The 22,774-nt window shown below is 49.8% G+C and overlaps 3 protein-coding genes across 11 annotated transcripts in view; 2 read left to right on the top strand and 1 right to left on the bottom strand.

Moving 5' to 3' along the window:
* The window catches only part of adrb1 (adrenoceptor beta 1), a 2,199-nt gene extending 634 nt beyond the window's left edge, over window positions 1–1,565 (top strand). Inside the window, exon 2 of the mRNA XM_019883395.1 lies at window positions 7–1,565. Coding sequence (XP_019738954.1) covers window positions 7–1,153 — 1,147 coding nt within the window. The 3' untranslated portion in view covers window positions 1,154–1,565. The remainder of the gene's footprint in view (window positions 1–6) is intronic.
* Window positions 1,566–3,720: 2,155 nt separating this feature from the next.
* Window positions 3,721–14,238, bottom strand: ccdc186 (coiled-coil domain-containing protein 186). Of its 4 annotated transcripts, none has more exons than XM_019883382.1 (16): window positions 14,083–14,238; window positions 11,909–12,792; window positions 11,591–11,717; window positions 11,219–11,347; window positions 10,375–10,587; window positions 10,150–10,269; window positions 9,838–9,942; window positions 9,436–9,534; window positions 7,877–7,963; window positions 7,658–7,800; window positions 7,326–7,581; window positions 6,891–7,080; window positions 6,277–6,369; window positions 5,912–6,128; window positions 4,921–5,140; window positions 3,721–4,826 (listed from the first exon to the last, which is right to left on the bottom strand). In XM_019883382.1, the coding sequence occupies exons 2-16, from the start codon at window positions 12,769–12,771 to the stop codon at window positions 4,743–4,745; spliced, it is 2,946 nt and encodes a 981-aa protein (XP_019738941.1). In that variant the 5' UTR covers window positions 12,772–12,792; window positions 14,083–14,238; the 3' UTR covers window positions 3,721–4,742. The 4 variants fall into 4 exon arrangements, with proteins under 4 accessions (XP_019738941.1, XP_019738943.1, XP_019738942.1 ...); XM_019883384.1 differs by having other exon boundaries at window positions 6,289–6,369; XM_019883383.1 differs by lacking the exon at window positions 14,083–14,238 and adding an exon at window positions 12,879–12,981.
* tdrd1 (tudor domain containing 1) lies at window positions 13,361–21,919 on the top strand. 6 transcript variants are annotated; one of them, XM_019883389.1, is made up of 21 exons: window positions 13,361–13,433; window positions 15,239–15,393; window positions 15,480–15,517; window positions 15,619–15,673; window positions 16,432–16,546; window positions 17,094–17,160; window positions 17,252–17,332; window positions 17,411–17,590; window positions 17,667–17,810; window positions 18,118–18,283; window positions 18,349–18,426; window positions 18,525–18,701; window positions 18,767–18,874; window positions 18,982–19,152; window positions 19,444–19,707; window positions 20,016–20,132; window positions 20,219–20,350; window positions 20,681–20,848; window positions 20,918–21,298; window positions 21,431–21,474; window positions 21,620–21,918. In XM_019883389.1, the coding sequence occupies exons 2-21, from the start codon at window positions 15,252–15,254 to the stop codon at window positions 21,713–21,715; spliced, it is 2,724 nt and encodes a 907-aa protein (XP_019738948.1). In that variant the 5' UTR covers window positions 13,361–13,433; window positions 15,239–15,251; the 3' UTR covers window positions 21,716–21,918. The 6 variants fall into 6 exon arrangements, with proteins under 6 accessions (XP_019738948.1, XP_019738949.1, XP_019738951.1 ...); XM_019883390.1 differs by having other exon boundaries at window positions 13,426–13,493; window positions 17,255–17,332; XM_019883392.1 differs by having other exon boundaries at window positions 13,426–13,493; window positions 20,222–20,350.
* Window positions 21,920–22,774: the final 855 nt, after the last annotated feature.

The following is a 22,774-nucleotide window of genomic DNA, read 5'->3' as shown; positions in this document are numbered from 1 at the left end:
CGGCGGCGGCGGCGTTCGGCCGTCCGCGTCCGAGGAGTGGGTGGCGGGAATGAGCCTCCTGATGACGCTGATCGTGCTCGCCATCGTGCTGGGCAACGCGCTGGTGATCGTGGCCATCGCCCGGACGCAGCGTCTGCAAACCCGCACCAACGTGTTCGTGGTGTCGCTGGCGTGCGCCGACCTCATCATGGGCATCCTGGTGGTGCCCTTCGGGGCCGCGCTGCAGCTGCGCGGCGCCTGGGACTACGGCTCGTTCTTCTGCGAGCTGTGGATCTCCGCGGACGTGCTGTGCGTCACGGCCAGCATCGAGACGCTGTGCGTCATCGCCGTGGACCGCTACGTGGCCATCACGGCGCCGTTTCGCTACCAGAGCTTGCTCACCCGAGCCCGGGCCAAGGCGGCGGTGTGCGCCGTGTGGGGGGTCTCGGGACTCGTCTCCTTCCTGCCCATCCTCACGCACTGGTCCCGGGACAGCGCGCACGCGGCGTGCTACGAGGACCCGGCGTGCTGCGACTTCGTCACCAACCGGGCGTACGCCGTCTCGTCGTCCGTCGTGTCCTTCTACCTGCCCCTGGTGGTCATGGCCTTCGTGTACGCGCGCGTCTACCGGGAAGCCAAGCAGCAGCTGCGCAAGATCGACCGCTGCGAGGGCCGCTTCCACATCCACGCCGGCGGGGCGCGCTGCGGGAGGAAGCCGCCGCCGCCGCCGCGCTCGGCCGCGCTGCGCGAGCACAAGGCGCTCAAGACGCTGGGCATCATCATGGGCACCTTCACGCTCTGCTGGCTGCCCTTCTTCGTGGTCAACGTGGTGCGCGTTTTCGGCGCCGAGCTGGTGGACGAGGACTTGTTCGTCTCCCTCAACTGGCTGGGCTACGCCAACTCGGCCTTCAACCCGGTCATCTACTGCCGGAGCCCGGACTTCCGCAGGGCCTTCAAGAGGCTGCTGCGCTGCCGGCCGCGGCCGAGGGCGGAGCGCGCGCTGCGCGTCGGCTCCTGCGACCTGAGCCGCTACTCGGCCGGCTTGCTGGCGGCCTCCTCGCTGGAGCCCGCCGGGGGCGGAGGTACGCTCGGCCCGTGGGCCGCGGACTGCGCCGTGATGGAGAGCAGCCTGGCCGGAACCGGGAGGCCGCCTCGCTCCGAGTCCCGTTTCTGACTCCCGAGTCCAAACGTGACACCGACCCCCCCCCCCCCCCCCCTCCCCCCCCCCCCCACCCCATTTCTGTTCAGCGCACAAGGGTGATCATGGAGTTCATGTGGACTATGCTTCAAAGCCTCAAGTGCTTGCTGAAACCCCCATTTTAAACAATAGTGAGCCACTGTTTTCGAGCCCCGGCACAACATTAAATGCATTAAACTGAACTTAGGCTGTGCAGTACCAGACTTTTGAGAATGACTGAGCGAATACTGTGTTTATTTTCTCTGGCTTGTTGCTGGCACAAAGACACATCGGTCACGAGTAACTTTCCGGGGATCAATTCGCTGTCATTCAACCTTGAAGCCAAGGCAGATCATTTCCACGAGTCCGGGCTCACAGCATACCACCAAACAAAAATTGAAAGAAGACACTCTACTGCAGGGGTCCCCAACCGCCGGTCCGCAGGGCATTTGGTGCCGGGCCGCACAGAAACAACTTGCCTTAATTCCGGAATACGAAAGATGTTTTATTTTGAAAAATTACCGGATTCTCCGTTACATCCGTCTGTGTCACGCTTGACGCACGTCAAGCCACGCTTCTCCGTCACGTGACCGATTACGCTTAAAAACAAAACGTGGGAGCTCGCAAAAAATGAGTAACAAAAACTGCTGGAGATTGCAAATGACGGCGTCCTTAAAAGTACGTTCGAGAAAACTGGATTAAAGTTATGGCTGAATACTCTGATATCGCCACAATAGCACTGTTGCTCTTTCCGACATGCTACCTGTGTGAGGCGGGGATTTTCTGAGCAACGGCGACTAAAACAAAATTATGAAGTAGACTGGACATAAACCACACAGTTGAGGTGTCATTGTCTCTGATTACCCCGACATGGGACCGTGTGGTTGCAGAAAATCAAGCTCGGGGCTGTGGTGAGTCGTCATTTTCATGCACTTTGAATTTGCATTGTATCGTATTTTGAAGACATTAAACATTGCCATAGCAATCAGAGTGTTGCGGCCAGATGAGACGCTCCTTGTGTTTATTATTATATTTCGAAAACACCACAGTTTTCATGCAGCTCATACCATATTATTTTGTTGTATTATTTCCGCCACACCTTAAATGCCGGTCCCTGAAAATATTGTCTGACAGAAACCGGTCCGTGGGGCAAAAAAGGTTGGGGACCCCTGCTCTACTGCATGATTCCATTGAAAGATTTTACCTCGACTTTTGAAAACAAACAGTTCTGAAAAATGAATTGCCAAGGTATTGACCTTAAGTTAAATACAACAGAACAGAAGCAAAATCTTCATTTAGCCCGACCTCGTGAAAATGAAATGACATGCCTCATTTTTGTATTGAAGCCCGCCTTCTGTTTAACCTTACAGCCGTCGACAAGTGCAATTGCAGCCAAATTTGTTCCTATGAAAACGTCGCCTATTTATTTCTGCCCGCGAGGTTGCGGGTTGAATTCCCGAAAATGTCGAATGTGGCTTACGTGCTGTTTTGAGTGTCCTGTGGAATTAAAGCAAAAGAAACCTCTGTTCATTGTCTCTTTGGGTTCATTGATTTTTATTGTGCTTCGGATGATTTTTTTCTAGCGATGAAGCGCCGAGACTGCTGACAGTGGTCGTGGTTCGACAGTCCCTTTAGTCAACTAGGATGCGAAAAATATGAAAAAAACAATCCTTGAAACAGCCTAGCCGGGAAAGACGAAGCGTGTTATGGCGAGGGATGACTGCACAGCAAATGCATGCACACTAATCAGGCTGGTTATCTCTTCCCACAGGCAGCTCCGACCCAAAGAGAAGGGCGGGCGGCTTTGGCCATTGGCAGGTGTGTTCATCCAAAGCCGGGAGGGGAGTCGGCGTTTTATCAGCGGGCTAAGAATAGCCTCCTGGTGACCAGAACTGGTTGCACAGAATCAACCTGCGCCTGCAGCTGGCTGGAGAGGAAAAAAGAGAGAGGGAGAGATAGGATCCCCGCCCAAAAGTAAGATGAAAGGCCATCGGTGGCACCATGTTGCAATTCACCTTCACATGTTCGGTTTTCCAAAGATTTGAGAGGAAAATACCAATGAAGCAATCATTCAGTCAAATGTTGATCACGCGAACGCCCGTCGGTGGGTGTGGAAATTCTTGCCGTGCTTGAATCCTACCAGGCGCTGTGCCGCGTGACCTCCAGCTTTGCCGACGACTCTTAAATCTACCTCGGGCACACAAACTCGTTCCATTTGATGTCATTGGCTGCCGGCGAAAAGAGCAAAATCAACAAAAGTGAGCTTCCACAAGGTGAAGAAGCATCTCATTTAATTCCCCGGAGCCACACATGCATACGCGCACATATTGGCTACCTAAAGTACATACACCTCATCCAGTATTTAGCAATGTATCTACAAGTGGATATGAGAATCACAGTTTGAATATTCCACACTGACAGAGGCCGCGGAAATCATTGCACAGAACCAAAAAACGGGTAGCTCCCCCTGAAAAAGTCATTTCAAAGCTATCCTAATCATGTTCAAAGCCGACATTCCCCACAAACGGCGCTATTAAAAAAACAAAAACAAAAAAAACCCCCCCAAAACGTCGAATATTTTATTTTGAACAGAATGGAGGAAACAGGAAATGCAAAACTGGAAGCAACAAGTAAACTCAGGAACTAGCCTGGTGTCTTAGTTAAGGGGCAAAACCAATTGCATTTTTGTGGGCGACAAAAACAAATGTGCACATACTTTAAGGGGAGGGAAGGGAAAAAACAAACAAACTTCCGTTTTGATGAAAAATGTTGCCTTTGATTTTTATTTAAAAAAATAAATTGGTATTTTCATTTGCCTTCCACCGAATCATTTCAATCAAAATTCAAATTTTAGGTGATTGAAATCGATTTGTTGTGACGAGTGAGCGGGAAAAGTAAAATGTTGGTGCTACCGGTAATTATTTCCATTTAAATTCACAGCAATATTGCAAAACATCTTAAGGAAGAAAAAAAGTCACCCCCCCCCCAAAAAATAAATAAATAAAAAAAGAGGCAAGAACGATCAAAATAAAATCAAAGTGGGGAGAAAGAAAATCCATCAAATAAATGACATTCAAACTGGCCTCGTGTGGACGTCCTTCCATTTTCAAGAGCTTGCGCGTTGCCGAGCACGGCGTCACAAAATGGCTGCTGCTCCACACAGGGAGGAGTGCTACGTTTTTACAGGCGAGCAGCTTTTCAACTTAGCAAAAATCATTTGGCATCGAGGTTTCATCTGTGGATGGCGTTGTTGAACAAAGAACCTGGAGACAAAATCGACGCCTCAACACACACACACGCACACACTTGGTCCATTTTCCTTGTGGCGAGTGTCCACCGAAGAGCGCGTCTACATTCAGAATAATGGCCTGTCCTCGTAGGAATGGCAACATGGCTCATGGCGAGGAAGATCCGTTGTACCGAAACGGGTGCAAAGTTGACAGTTCAAGTAGGTCGGAAGGTGAGGAGAAAAAGAGGCGCCGGTCTCCCGAAAGGGCGCTCGCGTCCTTGGCGCGTCGGATGCAAGCCGCCCGGAGGCGTCCCGTTCTCGGAAGGCCGCCCTGCCGATTGTCCTTCAGTGCTTTCCTCACGTCCTTCTCTCCGCGTCGCCAGGCTCTCGTTGCTGTTTGATCAGCTTCTCGATCTCTGCGCCCAACGTCTGCAGGCTCTCCTGGAAAACGCGAAGCCCCCGAGGTGAGTTTGGCCCGCGGACGTCATTGTTGAAATCCACGGACAAAATGGGAGCTCGGCCGCTCCCGGCGTACCTTGAGTGTGATGTTCTTCAACAGGGTGTCCTCCAGCACCGCCTGCAGCTTCCTGTTGATCTCCAGCGACAAGTCCAGCGTGAGCCCGCTGTCGGCCGGGTGGGAGGTGTACAGCGACGCCATGATGCCGCCCCGTCGACTCAGGTGGGCCTTGTTGAAGTCGGACGCCTCCGACGAGAGCGCCCCCGACTCTTCCCTTAGCACGTAGCTCTGGATGATTCTGGGCCGCGGAGGGAGAGGAGACGGCGTTTGTCGGACATACTAGCATACTGTTGAGCCGCCGGCTCTCGTTGAACCAGGACATTTATTGGTCGATTCCAGGATTAAACGCCTGGTGTGAGGTTTGCCGCTAAGCTCCTCGTTGGAGAACAGCAACTTGTGCAAAAAGCTCTGAAACATTCCCCAATCGTCGGGGTTGCCCATGACGCTGAAACGGCAGCGGCGACCAGAGTCCATTAGCGGACTCCCGGCTTCCCTGCGTCTTGGCAGCGGCCTGTTCGGGTGCGATTGTGCCGACGTCCTTCGCACGCTTTCAATTCTCCCGAGCACACGGCTGTGAGGATGAATCGCCAAAGATGCCTGCTAATTCATTCTTAGGTGCCGCCCCCCACCCCCCACCCCCGCCCCTGCGCTATAAATAGCTGTCATGAATTTTGGAACACAGGGCGAAGCGTGGCTGAGAATTTGTAATTGTCTGACTTGGCGTGTTGGGGAGGGGGGGGATTCGTCATGAATGCGTCAAAGCACATGCTGTCCTTCAAGGTCAATGGAGGCGATTGAGAAAACCTGCACTTTATTTCTTGCATTTATTTACACAATGCTGCTTATTCCGCAAGGATCATGCGTCTAAAAAAAAAAAAAAAGTGCTAAGATGAATATCAATGTATTTCAAATTCAATTCGAAACAAACAGAGACACCAGTGAAAAAAAAAAAAAATCCTCCTCCTCCTAATAATAGCAATTTCTCGTCCCGACTTGCGTTGACACTCACTTGGTCTTTTTCCGGATCTCGTCCACCAGCTGCTTGATGTGATCCTCCACGAACTCGATCTTCTCCTGCTTGCGGGCCAGCGCCTTCTGCAGACGGACGATGCGCTCCACCAGCACGGCCTTGTCCACTTCCGGGAAGCTGTCGGCGCCGACCGCCGCGGAGTGGCCCTCCGGCGAGCGCTCCTCGCCCGCGCCCCCGTGCCGCGCGTTCAAGGAGCCTTGTGGGAGGTAAGGGCTCATTTCAGCACTCGGCTCCGGCTTCGCGATGGTCACTCCACAAAATGGCACGGGCGACTTTTGAGGGCACTCGTCGCGTATCGAACGACGGTCAACGCCTTTGCTTATGATGAAAGATTGGGGACAAACCGGGCGAAGCACCTGAGGAACTCGATCGGCTGCCCATGCTGCCGCCGTCACGGTCGCAGCCTCCGTTCTCGACCTGGTCCAGTCGCTTCCGGGCTGAGACAGAACAGAAAGGGAGGGGGGGAGGGGCATGTTTTATTATAATAAGAGTCATAGAAAACCCCCAAATCACCAAATTCAACATTCTTTCTTGGAGGGGTGGGCCACGGACGGAGGAAGCGCTCGGTACTTATCGCGGCATTGGGAGACCAACGTTTTCCAGAAACGTTATTGATTTATTTATGCGGTAAATTAGCCGTCAGGATGGCTCCCGGGAAAATCAAACATGCAGCAAAGTATGCGTGGCATGCCCCGAGCTCTCGCGTGTTCGTTAAGCCGCGTAAATACCCCCCACCCCAAAAAAGACTTGAGAGCTGTCATCAAGCCCAAGTCCGCGGAATGATCACAGGCGTCGCCCCAACCACCTTCCTTCCAAGCATGTGTACACACCCCGCCACACCCGAAATTCTGCCTCCTGTAAGGGCTGGCCGGATCCAAAATTGGGGGGAGAAGCCCCGCACGAAAAGGACACGTTGAGGATGTCCTTCTTTGGCAGGGATTCAAGGCGGCTTCCTGACCTTGCGTGAGCTGCTTTGTCAGGTCCTTGAGGTTGGCAGCCTGTTTCCTCTTCTGAGTCGCCAGCTCGTCCCTCAGCTCGTCCACTCGCGTCTGGAGCTGGCTCAGGTGGCCTTGCAGCGCCGTCCGCTCCTCCTGCAGGCCCCGCACCTCCTGCTGCCGCAGCGCCTCCTCCTGCTTGAGCCGCCGCGACTGCGGGATGGGGGACGGAGAGCAAATCAGGGCGCCCGCTTCCGCCACGGGACCAATAGATCGTAGCTGGTCTGAAAGGGCGCGCGTGCGGGCGCGACCAATGTCGAGCCTGGCCTCACTCATCGGTTCCTCCCGAACGGCGCGGCCGTTCGGACGCTCCTCATGTTGAACGGCACCAAACGGGCCCCGAGGCCGAACGAGTCGCCGCTCGTGCGCTGCGGCCGGCGCGAGCGCTCCGAACCAACCTTGTCGTCCAGGGCGCTGTTGGTCTCCTCCAGCTTGGCCCGCTGCTCGGCGAAGCGGGCGGCCAGCTGATCCAGCTGGGCCTGCAGGGCGTTGCTCTCCGACTGCAGATGCGCGTTCTTGCTGCTGAGCTTCTCGGTGAAGCCCAGCAGCTCGGCCTCGCGCTCCCGGCTGCCCCGCACGTCCCGCTGCAGGTCGGCCATCTGGCTGTTCAACGAGTCCGCCTCGTCGCATCGAGACGCCAGCTCCTCTCGGTCCCTGCAAGACGCCGCATTCACACCGCCGATCCGTCGGTAAGCCGCGAGTTGCTCCGACGAGCCGAGAAAGTAGCCACCGTTGATGCTGCTCCTGCAGCGCGGCCATCTTGTTCAGCTCGTCCCTCTGCCGTCCGATCTCGGCCTTCTGCCTGTTGATGATCTCCCGGTACTTGCTCAGCTCGTCCTCCCAGCGCGGACGCTCGTCCTCCAGACACTTCAACTGCACAGCGTAACAAGTGCGTTGGGGGAGGCGCGGGGCGGCGCGGCGCGGCGGCAGCTCGCGGCGCGGCACAAACCTTGGTGCGAAGAGTGTCGAGCTCATCCATGCTCTCCTTGTAACTCCTCTTCAGGTCGTCCAGCTCTTTGGCCTTCACGCGATGCACCTGCAACGAGCCACAAACCTCTCAACCTCGGAGAAAAGGGACGACATTTAGAGGTATCGCATCTCCATTTTCTCCATTGTGAGACAAATGAAGGTTTTCTGAGCTTATCTTATCCGACAGAGCAGCCGGGGGGTGCGGGATAGGAAAGTCCGTTTCCATTCAGATGAATTTGACATTCCAAATGTCTTCTGACGCCATCAATGTGTAGATTCGTGATCCAAATTGAGGTTGATGTCGTGCGCATCAAAAGTGAAGACCGCTATGATCCACACCCCCATACAAAAGATTTACTCCCGATTTTGTCTCAACGTGGGGATTGTTTGATTGCGGCATACTTCTAAAGTAGCGCTTGATTCTTATTTGCAATTGGATTTCCACTCCTCCATCTTTCCATAATCCGGACGTTCATCCATCGACAAACAAACAAAAAATGGAATGGAAAAGGGCAAGCAAACGAATCATAACTCAAGCTGCAATAAATACCGCGTTGACTCGAGCGCTTGCGACCAAGCGCTCGGGACAAAAGCGTCATCCGTTTTATTTTGATTTCACGGCCGCGTCATTTAAATCAGCGTCGCCTTCATGTGAAATTGTTTGTGCGCCGCGGCGCGCTCATTAGCGACATGAAAGCGGCGTGTCATGATGGTTTGTCTCATCTTTTAAACAAAGCCATTAACGGGACCGGTGAGAGTCAACTTTTCCGAGAAGCTATTAGCGGGCCGCCGTATCCACGACAACCTGCCCCCAAATGAGATGGAGGAAAATGTATTTCCTATTTGCTCCGTTAATTCACGACTCGCCCGCTTCTTTCGAGGCTAATGGGCTTTTATTTTGTATCGTTTAAGAGTGTCTCTTGAGCGTAGCAAAGGAAGAAAATCACAGAGGTCTTCGGATGACTTGTTCAGTAGCGAGCGGCAATATTGGAAAACCAAACGCGATGTTTGTCTCGAACGCCCAGGTTGGGGAAGACAAAGTAGCGGCGAAATGGAAATGTCGAGGGCGAGCCCAAAACAACGGCAGCTTCACGAGCTTGCTACTCATGCGGTTCCATTTGAGGCTTTTGGGGGAAACGAGCGGGGCGGCGGGAAGTAGGTGATGTCTTTTGGGCCCGCCGTTCGGATGCTCCGCTTCACATTGGTTCTTTCTAGGCCATTTATTTTTAAAGTGTCCTTCCGCTTGGAAAGGCGGAGGATGAAGGAAAAGAAAAAAAACAAAACAGGCCATTGTGTTTGGATTAAGCCCACGCTTGTGCACATGCGTATCATTTGTTCCCTCGCCATGCCTGCTCAGCCTCCCAACGTGGCGAAATGACCAGTTAGGCGCTTCGAGGCCAGCAAATAAACCAGCCGATGCCTGTCGGCCGTCGATTTCCATTCTTCCATTTCATGTCAAAAGGTGTCCGTCATGTTGACGAGCCGCCGTCGGTGGATGGAGAGGCGGCGGCAGTTTCAAGGCGTGCAAAATGGCGTCACCTCTAACTGGTCCGTTTGCTCCTGCTTGTGTTTCGCCAGTTCGCCTTTGGTCTCCCTCAGTTTGGCGTCCAGCTCATTGGATTTGATCTCCTCCGATTCCTGTCGGACAAAGCGGAAGGTCGAGAGGACAGCCGCCTTCATCGTCATGCCCTCTCCCGCCGCCGCCAGGGTCGGACTGCGACGTGGAAGAAAGCGGCTCTTTGGCACCACCACAAGGTGCGTATCAAAACTACAGCAAAGTGATTTCATGATCCAGCCAACGATAAAGAATCTTCATGATAGGAGGGAGCTCAGCGGAGATGCCCCCCCGCCCCCCCCCATTGGAAGGTCGTCCATCACCAGAGAACAGATTGCGTTTCGCCCCAAATTCATGAAATGACGAGAACACAAAAGGTGTCGCACCTGGTACGTTCGGATCATGTCCTGGCAGTTCTTGCGGATCTGCTCCGTCTCTTCTTTGGCTTGCGTCAGTTTGGACGTGATGTCCCTCAACTTGTCTTTGGACTCCTGCGCGCAGAGACAGATGGAAGCATGAATCATTCATCGGCCTCTGCCAAACACTCATTTCTCATTGGATTTACTTTATGCGACGCGAAGAGACGGCTTTCATTTGTCTAAACTGGGCCGAACTTGTAACTGAGCATTTCATCGTCTGACGGCTGAGGAACCAACCAACTCTTTCATGTCCGCGCGCGTCCGAAAAACGCCACTTGCCTTGTGGGCATCGGCCTCACTCTTGAGTTTGTTCTGGGCCCATTTGACCTTGATTAGATGAGAGTTGTTCTCCTCCTTCAACTTTTCCACCTCGCGAGTCAGCCGGCTGACGTCGCCTTCCTAAGAACAAAGCGAATGGCACGCAAGGCGACGACTGCGGGAGCAAAGCACGCCAAGCGGCTCGCGTCGCTGGCTGGGGTGACAATTTGGGAAAAGACGAGAGACCTTGGCGTCGCACAGCTGCTGCAGGCGGCCTCTGTCCTGAGCCAGCTGGTTCCCTCGAAGGGCCTGGCGATCCACTTCCTTTGCGGCCTCCCGAAGCTTCTTCTCCAAAGTCTCCTTGTCCCGCCTCAAGTCCAGGGCTTCCTTCTCCCCGCGCACATATTTCATCACCATGGTCTCCTTCTCTTGGCGCGCTTCCTCACACTTCCTGTTCACCTGCGGCAGAGGAAGACTGTTCATCCCCTAAAATGGGCAACTTCTGAAACCCCCCCGGAGGCAACACGTGAAAAAAAATTGTGCTGCTCCAGCTCTTATTGTTCAATGGACAGTGAAATTAAAACTCGCCAGGTGTGAAGGGAAGGGGAGAGGGGGCTCAGAAAGTGACGATGCGGTAGCCCACTGACCACAGTTGCGGATGAAAAACGGCCGTTTGCTTTCCAGGTGATTATTTCCAATAACAACAAGTTTGATGTGCTCAAGTTAAGCACAGTGCAAAAATCAACAACAAATATGACACCGAGCAAACAGAAAAGAAATCAATATGCTTGCACTTCAACTGTTTTTGAATTTCAGGAGCGCAGAGGGGTGAGGTGAGATGTTTTTGTGCCGCCGCAAACTTCAGAAGCCGCCTCCGCTCTGCAAGCCGTGTGCGTTGACTGTTATCTCTGCTCTTTCACACGGACTGCGTGTTTTACAGACGCCGCGTCTGCTCACCACACGCGTCGGTCACGGTCGCCATCAGAAAAGCCATTCCAGCCTCGACCGGTGAGGCAAAGAAAGGATGAGCAGAGCAGCGCCACTCGTTCGTTGATGGGAGAAGCATTGTTGCGTGGGGGCTGCCTTTTACCTGTTCCAGGCGGTAGGTGGTCTCCTTCTGCATTTGCATCAGGCTCGCCTTGGCCGCCTGTTCCTGTTGAATGAGTTTGTCCCGGGTCCCCTTCAGCTCCCTCTGCAACTCCTTCACCCTGTCTTCCAGCTGACAACACAAACGCAGACGGGATGGTAAACCGCTAGGGCAAGAACGTCGGGCCTAACCTGCGACGCGAGGGCCGCTCCAGAAAGAGAATTGATGGGGAAATCGGATTCTGGCCCGGGTCTGCCTTAATTGCTCCACTTTTTTTTGCAGTATGAAGAATTGATGGGGAAATCGGATTCTGGCCCGGGTCTGCTTTAATTGCTCCACTTTTTTTGCAGATTATGAATATGAAATGCCACTAACGTTTGTGATGGTGTTCATGTGCTGCTTCTGCGTCTCCGCCCTCTTTTTCAGCTCCTCCTTCATGTTGTCCTTCTCAGAACAGATGCCCAGGATGAGATCCTGATGCCTCTTGTTTTCCTCCAGCAACCTTCACAACACATCACCAATTTTACTGCTGCAAATGTAACAAATAGTTACACAAAACCAATGACCTGAACAGTTTGCAGAACCTTTTGTGACTCTTTTTTTTTTTTGCCTTCCAGTGAAAAATGAGCACTTGAGGAGAAAACGGGGATGGATCCTTCATTTTGTGACGATTCAGAAGTATGAAGAGTTTACCTCTGGATGGACTTTTCTTGTTGCGCGTACTTGTGCTGGACACAATGCTCCAAGACCAACACGCAGTCCTCCCGCTCCAAAGGGACCCCGTTGACGGAGGGGCTTCCTTTCCCGCCGCCGTCCCTTTCAACTTCGGGAAGCTGACAGGCCATCAGCTCCGACTCCAGCTCGTCCAACAGAGACTCCTGCGACAGGGAGCGCTGGATCTGCGAAATCAGCTTGCGGCTGCACTCCGTGTCATACGGACTGGACGTAGAGTCGGAGGGTGGCGACGGGCCGGCGCCCCTATGTGGGCTGGAGGTGAGCGAGGAGCTGACGCTGTCCGAAGTGGGGCTGGAGGGGCCGTCGGAGAGGCCGGAAGTGGTGCTCGTGGAGTTTTTGGAAGCGCTCTGGATGGACGGGGGCGACGGGCTCTCGGCGCATCCATTTTGGCTTGCTGGCGACGGCTCCGTGCTTAGAGGCGGCTCCTCGTTGCCGTTGGGGGAGTCGTCTTTGTCCAAAGTCACGGCCGCTTCTAGGGTGGGGGGGCTTGCGACCGCATCACCCGGGGTCAGCCCAGATCCTTCATTTGAAAGAGGTGCTGGCCTTTCCTCTTGTGCAAAACATGTAATACTATGACGGTTGCCGTCAGAGGCCGGCTGGCGCCCTCCTACTTTTTCTGCTATCTTTGTCTTTGCAAAACCATCTGGATTTGTTTTGATAAAGCCACCTTTTGTCTGCACGCGTTCCTCTCCTGCACAATCGCCAGATGCGGGTTCTTGTTTTTCTTCTTGAGATTGACAGTTCTGGAGCTGCTCCAACGGTGGAAACTCGTCAGATCCCTCCGTCACATGTGCATCCGAGGCTGGGTCAGGTTGCTCCATGGCGCTTTCTGTGCATCAAATCTGAAAAAAAGAGGGCGAGGAAGAGCACGATAAGGGACCGAAGGGTGCCGAACATGACTTGAGGCTATTTATTCAACCCATAATACCTTGAAGAAACGAGTATTACTTGCTTGGCTGGATTGTGAACAGAATTCCAGCAATATTCGGTACAAATTCCGTCCACAAAGTCTCTTTTCAATGTGAAATCAATATGAAAACGGCAATAATTGGTCAGATTTGTTCTCTGTACCAAGGTTTTCAATCACACGAGAGATGTCTGTGTCGGTTCCTAAATCAAACATTTGCACACCGGTCGATTGGAAGGGATGGTCCCAGTTGCAACCCTTGTATCACTCAGTGTATATTTGGGTGTACTGGTCTGTTTATTGTCGTACCACACCAGAGACAAATCATTCGTGTTCCCACAAACAGCTCTTGGCCAATAGAGACTGATTCTGAAATTGCGCAGCATCTTGTTATAGGCTTCATGGAACGAATGCTGCCCTTATTAAGGAATGTTACACAAGGCAAAAAAGGTTGACATTTAATCCTTATTTGCTCATAACACGGATTTGTCAATTCATTTGCTCTTGTAATACATTTGATAAAGAGTCAAAAGATTGATAGCCTCCAATTCCCAAAGCCCCTCTCCTACTTCCGAGGTAGGTGTGGTCATCTTGAATTCAATTCAACTGCCGACAAGTGGAGCACCACGGTGCGATGTGAGTCTTTTCACACATTTTAAAGGTGTTAAATGTACAATGCAAATGCTTGATTTGTCTTCAGAGTGTGAATTAGACAGTTAAAAAGCCTGCCTGGGCTTTTCAAGCAGCAAGAGGCGCCGATGCTCCTTTTGACAGGTGTCAGCTGTCAAATAACAAGCGACACCGTCGGCTTCCGAGCCCGTATTGAAGAAAGCTTTGGTCGCAGCCCTGCCTTGTACTATCCCGTAGAGATCGCCAACCGGAGCATGCTGCTCAACTGGCATTTTGTTCCAAATTGTGGCAATTCAAAACGAGTTACAGCCTATTATGCAGACATTAGCACGCAAGGTTATAAGCTTGCTCGTAGCATGTCCGCCTCCGACACGGCCGTTATTAAATACAGATAAAATAGCAAACGTCAGACTAATGTATTTCAATATAGCAACATCAGACGATGATTCATTTTGTAACGCCGAGCTGCTTAGTTCGGCTTTCAGCGAAAAGGAAAGCACTGGGCTAGCCTACAGCAGGCAGCTAAGCTATGACGACTCATTTCCGTGAATGAAACCAAGCGTTTGAAAATAAGAGTGAGACTATATTTACCCACCGAGTGTGGTAAATCCATAAATGGAATTTTTTTCACGGGGCTCGGATTAATTTAATAGCAAGTTTAGAGCCGTGACTCTTGTGTGTCTTGCCAGCTGATCGGCCCAACAAGTCCTTTTTGCTATGACACATCAACAAATATGGCCACTGCAGGGGGCGAAAGGACAGCAGGCGTGAACCAATGAAAGCAAAGCTTTTGTGACGTCGACTGGTAGGCGCAGGGCAGCTCCATCGAAAACATTTTTAAAATGCGTTAAATAGAAAAAGTGGATGGAAAATACCCGAAATAGTTTATTCAAAAATAAATGATCAGTTTTCCTTTTTTATTTAAAATTAATTTCATGATAAAAGATCGGCCAGTTATTTTATGAAATTAATAAATATTTCGTTTTAAACGTTTGATTTTATTTTCAATAATACATCCGTTAAGTATTATTTAAATTTGGTCAGTTAATGAAAAATAATGCATACATTATTATTAATCAATTTTAGGGAAAATGGCAAATAAAGGTAAACGCTGTTTCCCACCACTGTACTGAAATGATAACAGCTTTTCTAGCACAGACCTGAAAAGGCCAATTACGTTACTCCATGTTGGTCTCTTTTTTTTATCTTACTCTAAACTTACGTTATTGCAGTGTGTTTGTCTGTTTTGTTTTTTTTTCTGTTTGTGAGCTATTTCAGTAGTATCTCAATCATGTTAACGTATTTCGCGTTCCATGATATACAATCAAAATCGACAATTTCCGTCTGAAATTTTCGACCAATCAGAAACTTAGGTCATCGCGCATGCCTCAGGTTTTTCATCAGGGGCGTGTAGGTGGAAGCACGAGTTCGTCGTCATAAAAAGTCGGAATATTAGTTGAAAATAGTGAGTTATTGTGAATTATTATCAATTTCACGCACTTGTATGGTTGTATATTGTGTCGTCACATTGCATTAGCTCTGGTTACTTCCCCAAACGAACGGTTATCAATTAGTAGCAATTAATAGCTAATCCTCAAACTAACGGCTAATTTTGCTTCATGTTAGCAGAGGACTTTCGATAATTCGCGCTTGAATTTGACAAAAATATAAATCTCATGAGCAAGTTAATTGCCCCTTCATTTGTAATATTAAATTTATATGTTGTTATTGTTCTTTTTTTGTAATTATAGAACTGCATTTGCCATGAACAACTCATTTCCCCCGAGCTCGGTGCAGCCAAACCAGCCCTTACGGAAGCCGTCATCCAGCCCGGTCATGTGTCCGTTTCCTGGACTCGTCTTGCCGGCTGGTAACCCTGTCAGGCCGCACTTGTCACAAGGAGCCGGTAAACACCTTCAACTCTTTGTTTACTCAATCAAATACTTTGAACCACATATGTCAAAACTTCAGTCCATATTTCCTCGGTTGTAGGCCCAGATTTTCCACCGGCCAGAGGGGATACACCAGCTGTATGTATTACATGTAAAATAATTCCCCCTCAATATGTTCTTGCTTGTCAATTCCTTTAAAAAAGCTGTTCTATATCTTTCTATATGTTTCCTCCCTAAAGGGAATTGGTTCCATGCAATCATCTGTGCCCCTCTGCCACTTTTGTAGTAAGCAAGGTAACGTTTCCACCTGAATGTGATTTTTTTAAAAAAAATTTTATGGTGGGCCAAAAGTAGGTATACAGTACTCTTTATTGAATTAAATTATTGAATATTGGAAAATGATTGAATTAAGAACTAGAAAGTGCAACGCTGTTGGTATTGATGGAAGGCAGAAAAGTAATTTAAAAAAATGTTTTAACTCTAAGCAAAGGAAGAAAGGGTGCAAATTTGAGGCAAAGACGGAGGTTAAGAGAATATGATTAAAAAGGTTTGAGCTCGAAGGAAGTGTGAGTGTCACGAGGTAAGGTGGGAATGAACAAAGAAAGGAAGTCGGGCAGAAAGTAGGCTTGAAGGAAGGAAGAAACAAACACTTTTGAGGTCCAAGCAAGGAAAGCAGATTAAGACATGGAAGGAAAAAGAGGAGTAAACGATGCATAGATGAATAAAAAGTTAATTTGAATGAAGGAAAGAAAGGAAGGAAGAGGCTAAAGAAGGAAAAGATGCCAGGGAAAAAGCAAATCTCATTGCAACTAAGACAGCAAAAGGAAATGACAAAGGTTGGAAGCAAGGAAGGCTGATCGTAGGCTTCAGTAAATGTAAGACGTAGGTTAAGATGGAAAAATAAAAAGCCACTTTGAGGGAAGGTTATAAAGGAAAAGATGCCAGAAAAAAAAAAACATTTGAATGGTTAAAAATGAGAGTGTTATACCTACTCCTGTCCCACGCTGTTATGAGCTACTCAATTGTGATGTTTTCCCTCATGCATCTGCCAGGGAATTTACGTTGTACTCGTTGCAAGAAGGCAACCTACTGCTCTGGGGTGTGCCAGATGAAAGATTGGGATGGGCACAGACAGATTTGCATACCCGCTGGCCCGGAACCTGCAAAGTAAGCCAACTACAGCCGTGAACATACATTTCATAATCCTGAGATTAGAGGGTAGACTGTTATGGAGCCAATATTCGTTTTGAGTAAAAGGGAAAATATTGGTGCCAACAAATAGAAACTCCAACCCTTTGTTAAAATGTCTTTAAGCATGTGTTTAATACCTTTTCACATTTTCATGTTTTTTTTTTTTTAATCTTAAAAGGGTGAGTTTTTTTTTTTTTTTTAAGATTCTAACAAAAACTCCATGGTGGTCCAAGGATAATCAGTATGTCTTAAAAAGTTTAGAAAACTATATGGAGTAAATAGCTCCACATGATTTTGTGCAGTGAAAAGCATTTTCCGAAATTTCAAAACAAATAAAATGTTTCATGTGTTGTTTTAACTTCAAACAAAAGGTGCGCAGAGGTTCCCAGGGATAGCAGCATCTGTTAAAAAGTTAACTAAAAATTTTAATTCCCTAATCAACCATTCAATTTTTTATTTTATTTTTTTAAGAATCGGTCGGTGTATTCCTCAGTAAAAGATCCATTTGAATTCAATTTTAAAGGAAGAAGCCGAATCAGACCGCCGCGTTGCCATCATTGGCACACAACACCACCCTTCCGGATTTAAGGGTAATTAGACGTCTGGCCTTCCAGATGTATGCAGCACAGCACCGATATACCTGTATGTACTTTCTCATGGCTCTCCTTTTGTGAAATGAAGCAGGCAGATGCAGTGGATCCCCACAGGGTGTATTTGAAGGACTTGCATACCCTTCAGCTGCATCAGGGAAAAGATGTGCAGGTACTTGAAACCTGAAATGCCAAGAATTGAAATTTGTTTGCATGTTAAGTATTGATTGATTGGGGATTTTGATTTTAGGCATCTGTTGTGGAGTTCTACAGCCCTGGAAGATTTTTTCTCCTTGTCCAAAACCCCGATCTGCTGAAGACTCTGCAGAGTATCAGCAGCCAACTCCAGAAGACCCCCAGCTGTCCCTCAGTACCCCTTCATGTCCCCTGCGTCGGAGAGGTCTGCGCTGCACAGTTCTCTGCCGATCTGGTAAGAAGCGACGACTCGCGCAGTAACACGACCGTTTGCTGCACAATGCTTTTTGCTTCCGTTTCGTCACGACTAGATTTGGTACCGAGGCCTGGTCCAGAAGTTGGCGGCTGACAAAAAGTCTGCTCATATACTTTACATCGACTATGGAAATGAGGAAGACGTCCCCGTGGACAGAATGAGGCCCCTGCCTGCTGACCTTGAGCCATTTCATCCTTGTGTTAGTATACACACACGCGCACATGCAAAGCTCCAGTCCTATCGATGGTCGGGCAGTGGTTCCCAGGCGTTCTTGAGCCAATGCATTATTCATTGGAAAAATCGAATTGCACACCACCAAACAAAACTCAACCAGTGTACCTGAGTCTTTCCTATCTGGAACAGCTCATGTACTCCTGACGAAGTAGTTCATGGCAGTGCATCCCCATCTTTGTCTCCGCAGATTCCTCGACGCAGCTTGTCTGTGTGTGCGCGTCGCGACGGTGTGCCGTAAAGCTCATCATATTTTTCGGAACGTTTCCCCTCAGGCCATGGAGTGTCGCGTTGCCGGCGTCGAACCGCTGGATGGCAGCTGGTCCGCCGAGTGCTGTTCAGCAGTGAAACCGCTTTTGGCTGGCAGGGTCGTGACCGTGAAGCTGGTGGAAACGCTGAAGAATGTTCACGCGCACGCTGTGGACATCGAGCTTCCCATGGGTACGGTCTGTCTTGAGTGGACAATCCACTGTGTGGTATGAAGATGACATCAAGGCTTCTTTTAGGAAAGCGTCTGAGCTCACTTCTGATCGATGGCGGTTTTGTGAAGAAAGCAGTTGATTTGCCAACAGTGAACGACATAAGTAAGCCCGCATCGTTGACTTTTTCTCATTTCGTCGACTCCGCACTGGTTTGCGGTCCTGAAGATCTCGTGTCCGTATCCTTTTGGGGCCTCCCTCAGACGCCATGTTGAGTGCTTCCTCGGAAAACTATCAGCGTCAATCTCAGGGGAAGGACGACAACACCTGGGCTCGGCCGCCCGAGGCTCTCACGCAGGCCGTGGGGGACTCCTTCTCTGTCGTGATTACACACTTCCATTCGCCAGATAAAATGATTGTGCAGAAGGTGGACAATGCCGGTTAGTGTTTCGTGAAAGCACCAAACAAGTCATGATATTTGGGACTGAGAGATTTGATTTTGCAGGTGTCATTCAGGAGTTGCAGCTGAGTTTGAGGCAGCATTGCAATCAGTTGTCTGCGCCTCAAGACTTCAGACCGGCACCCAGCACCATCTGCTGCGCCCAGTTCTCGGGTACCAAAGTCGCACAATGTGAATTTGATGCTTTGAAGTTGGACATGGTGACCCTCAATATCATCTTGCGTCTGTGTGTTCGCCGTGGACCGTTTGTGGTCTTCCAGAGGACAAGCAGTGGTACCGGGCCAAAGTGCTGGCGTACCCCTCTGAGGCGCGCGTCTGTGTGGGCTACATTGACTTCGGCAATTCGGAGGATGTGGATATCGGCCACTTGAGACCCCTCAGCCCTTCACTGCTCGCCTTGCCCATGCAGGCCATCCCTTGCGGTCTCGCAGGTCAGTCTCTGTATCCATCATTTGATATCCTGGACAGAAAATGATGGAGGTGAAGTTATTTTTTTTTCAGTTGCTGTTTTTAGAGCGCATCTTTTTGAGAGAAGTGGTCGCTAAATTGCTTGAGTTTAGTTTTTTTAAAATTGGTTGTAATGGGCATCTCTCTTTAACTCCGTGGTCATATGTTGCCCCCTGCCGGTCATCAATGTGCCGCTGCTTAAAGTGTTGTGTTTTGAGTCAATGTGCAACTGCCACTCAATTCTCAAACTGGGCCTGTCATCGGGATCCTTTCAGGGATACAACCTGTTGGAGGGAGCTGGTCCGAGGAGTCCCTGTTGGCCCTGCAGCGGAGGGTGTGTAACAGAATCCTGCGTGTGGAGATTGAAGGGGCGCATGAGGGCCAAGCTCTGGTTGTCATGGTTGACGAGACCAGCGACCCCCAGGACAACATCGCTGAGCTGCTCATCTCCGCCGGGTATGCCTCACCCATTCCCGCCGCTGGATCTCTTAAGGCCGACAATGACCCGCAGGCTGAGCAAGCTCCTCCAGAACCAGCTGGTAAGACAAATGCAGTGGAATATCTCCACAACGGTCAGGCTCCTTTCTTTCTTTCTTTCTTTCTTTTGTTAAATGACTTTATTGTAACAACACGACACTAAAACTAAAAAAGACACATTTTGCGAATTATAGAACCAGAACACAAACGTATTACAACACACTTTTTAAACACGTGGCAAATTTTTACCCATTTGTAACCTCAGAATGTTTTATGACTGAAGACCCTGTCGTTTTTTTTTTTTTACGACCTGCCTGTAGCCCAGTAGTAATGATTGACACTTGATGGGAATGTGGGTATCCTCCTGCAGGTCCGACCTTCCCAGTGCACTGGAAGACCGTGGAGTTGCCCATCGATGAATCCTTCAAGCCCGACATCGCCGCCGTTACCAGTCCTTCCCTCTTCTATCTGTTCAGCCCCAGCCAGGGTCGGGGCATTTTTCATTGTCACTAGGACCCCAAAGCGTTCGGACTTGCTTTGATCCGCCACTCTCCGTTGTTATCGTTGTTGCAGTAGATCAGCAGAAGCTCCGGGAGATGATGCAGGAGCTGGCGACCTTCTGCAGCAGCGACCGGGCCACTTTGTCCTCATGCGCTGACAAGAGCGAACTCGTCCCCGGGGCCGCCTGTTGCGCTCAGTTCACCGGTGAAAAGCACACGTCAAAAGTCTCACCTGTGTGTGTGCGCGTGTGTGTCGTCTTGCGATGGATACTCTGTCTTAACTTGTTAGGTTAATCGACGACTCTAAATGATCCATCTTGTCGGTGTGAACGATGTGATTGTCCATGGCTGTTAGTCTAAGTGTCCTGTGATTGGCTGGTGACCAACGAACGGTGTACCCCCGTTGCCCAAAGTCTGCTGTGGTAGGCTTGAGCTCACCTGTGACACTGACGAGGAAGAGGGCTGTCCAAATAGGATGGATCAAATCATTTTGCGGCATTCATTTTCACCCAAATGCCTTTTTTTTCTTCACCAGCGGATGATACCTGGTACCGTGCCGTGGTTGTGGAGGTTGGCAACAATGAGGTAGCAGTCGTCTACGCGGACTATGGCAACACTGAAAATTTGCCAGTCTCCCGCATTCTGCCCATCCCCAAGAGCCTGTTGCAGCTGCCCTTCATGATCGCCCGCTGTGCTCTGACCGGTGAGTAGAGTGGCACGTTCCTTTTTTCGACTCGATTCTACGTTCCTGGCAACATCTCTTCCTCCGCAGGCAGGGAGCATTTCCCCGCCCTGTGGCCCCGAGAAGTGCTGCAGATGTTCCTCAGCTTGCTGCTGGACGGAATCGTCGCCACCGCGCTGTCTTTCGACGGCTTCAGCAACATCCTCACCGTCAGCCTGCCCGCTGAAAAGGGCGGGGTCCACCTCAGCGCCCTGATCCTAGATGCCCTGGAGAGCCACAAAATCACAAGTGCACCGAGCCAGTCCGCTGCCACCGAGGCCGAGCAGATGGAGAGGAGCGACATTACTCTGCCTCAAATGACACCTGCCGGAAATAAGATTGTGGGAAATACCGCAGAGGAAACTGTAAGCCTCGAGCAGACCGCCCAAAGCCCGCAGCAGAGAAAAACCCTAGCAGCCGAGTTCCAGAAGAGTGGGTCAAGTTTGAATTGTACTTCCGGCTATTTAAGAACCGTTGTCATGTTCAGGATCAATGATGAGTTCCGCGTTACACATAGGAAAACGGTTCGCTTCCTCCGTATTTGACCCCCCTTGTCTTTTCCAGATGCCCCGGCCTCTGCATGTTGCTGCCTGAGCGTCGAGCCAGAGGTCTGTGCTGCTTTCCTTGACCTATTTCAGTACTTTACTCCATATGAGACTTTCTCTGCTGCGTTGTGTGCGTGTGTTCATTCAAACAAAGTTCCCAAATTCAAGTCATACCCTCAGAACCTCAATTTCCCCCTTCCCCCCGTAGATGCAGCGTTTGGAGCGGATGATTGAGCGGGTGGAGCACACGGTGCAGCTGCTTCTTTCCTCACTCACACGGTTTACTGAACGCTTGCAGATTTAAAGCAGCTGTTGTCATTGTACTTAGACACTGTTCACCTCTCTTTTTAGGGTGCTTTAATCATGCTACGATACCGTTTGTTCTGTTTTAATAGTTGCATGTCTTTCATCAGTGCGCTGTGTTGCCATGGCTTCCTTTTGTTAGGTTGTTATCGCCTGTTCAGGTGGTCCCTTTTTGTTTTACATAAAAGTTCACTTAAAACCAGTCCGTCTAGCTTAGTGTTATTTCAAAGTACATCAATTGAGCAAAATTAGAAAAAGAAGTAGCGTGCGTGGACTGAGAGGATCATCGGTTTGGTGGAGTAAACGGCGGGCACAGTCAGGAGGTGTGCTAACAGCTCTCTTGTGCGGATGCGATCAGTTTGGAAGCCAAGAAGGTGTGTGAAGCCGGCAGTGAGGGTGGGGGGAAAAAAAAAAAAAAAAGACACAAGGACATCATGGAAAGCGAATTTTGACAAGCCTTTGTGGTAAGTACAGACAAATTAGTCATTTTAAAAGTAAGTTAAATTATCGATATTTTGGGGGGGGCACGATGGCCTGACCTCTTGTGTCAAATGCACTTCACGTGAGGGGCATTTTCCAACATTCAAAACATTAATTGATTACATGTATTAGAATATGACATCTGTTCATCAGAATTTTCATTTTTTCTTTTTTTTTTTTTTTGTACTTCCTCAATTTTCCAGGCAGACTGACACAGAAGTGAGAGGAGAAACAAAAGAATGCCATTTCATTTTCCTTCTGCTACAAGCTCTCAGGTTAAAACTTCCTTGACACTGATCCTGGATGGTTGCCGCAGGTGTTCGTTCCAGCATGCTCCTCGTTAACGTTCCTCCTGGTTTTCTTCTGAGGCTGCTGCTCCTTCAAGGTCAGATGACAGTTTATTTGGGTACATTATGGCTACTGGGGCAAATGCGTTCATCATAAAATCATAGCTTTGTTATCTTTGCAAAGGCTTACTATGTGTTGATCTCATTTGCTTGTGCGCCTAAAGTTATGAATGTGTATTTCTGTAAATTCCCTGATTGTCAACACAAACTTGCCAGTAAAGTGAACTGAACTC

The sequence above is a fragment of the Hippocampus comes genome, unplaced genomic scaffold (genome assembly GCF_001891065.2).
Source record: "Hippocampus comes isolate QL1 unplaced genomic scaffold, H_comes_QL1_v1.1 scaffold367, whole genome shotgun sequence".
Classification (NCBI taxonomy): domain Eukaryota; kingdom Metazoa; phylum Chordata; class Actinopteri; order Syngnathiformes; family Syngnathidae; genus Hippocampus; species Hippocampus comes.
Note: the sequence above shows the minus strand (reverse complement) of the source record. Positions and strands in the feature narration are given on the sequence as shown.

Coding starts and splice junctions, on each gene's coding strand:
- tdrd1 (XM_019883387.1), top strand. CDS start 15,252: ATGAACAACTCATTTCCCCCGAGCTCGGTGCAGCCAAACCAGCCCTTA. Junction 16,547..17,093: donor GCTGGCCCGGAACCTGCAAA/GTAAGCCAACTA, acceptor TCAATTTTAAAG/GAAGAAGCCGAATCAGACCG. Junction 21,299..21,430: donor AGCAGCCGAGTTCCAGAAGA/GTGGGTCAAGTT, acceptor TGTCTTTTCCAG/ATGCCCCGGCCTCTGCATGT.
- ccdc186 (XM_019883382.1), bottom strand. CDS start 12,771: ATGGAGCAACCTGACCCAGCCTCGGATGCACATGTGACGGAGGGATCT. Junction 10,588..11,218: donor CCACCTACCGCCTGGAACAG/GTAAAAGGCAGC, acceptor CCTCTGCCGCAG/GTGAACAGGAAGTGTGAGGA. Junction 7,081..7,325: donor ACAGCGCCCTGGACGACAAG/GTTGGTTCGGAG, acceptor CCCATCCCGCAG/TCGCGGCGGCTCAAGCAGGA.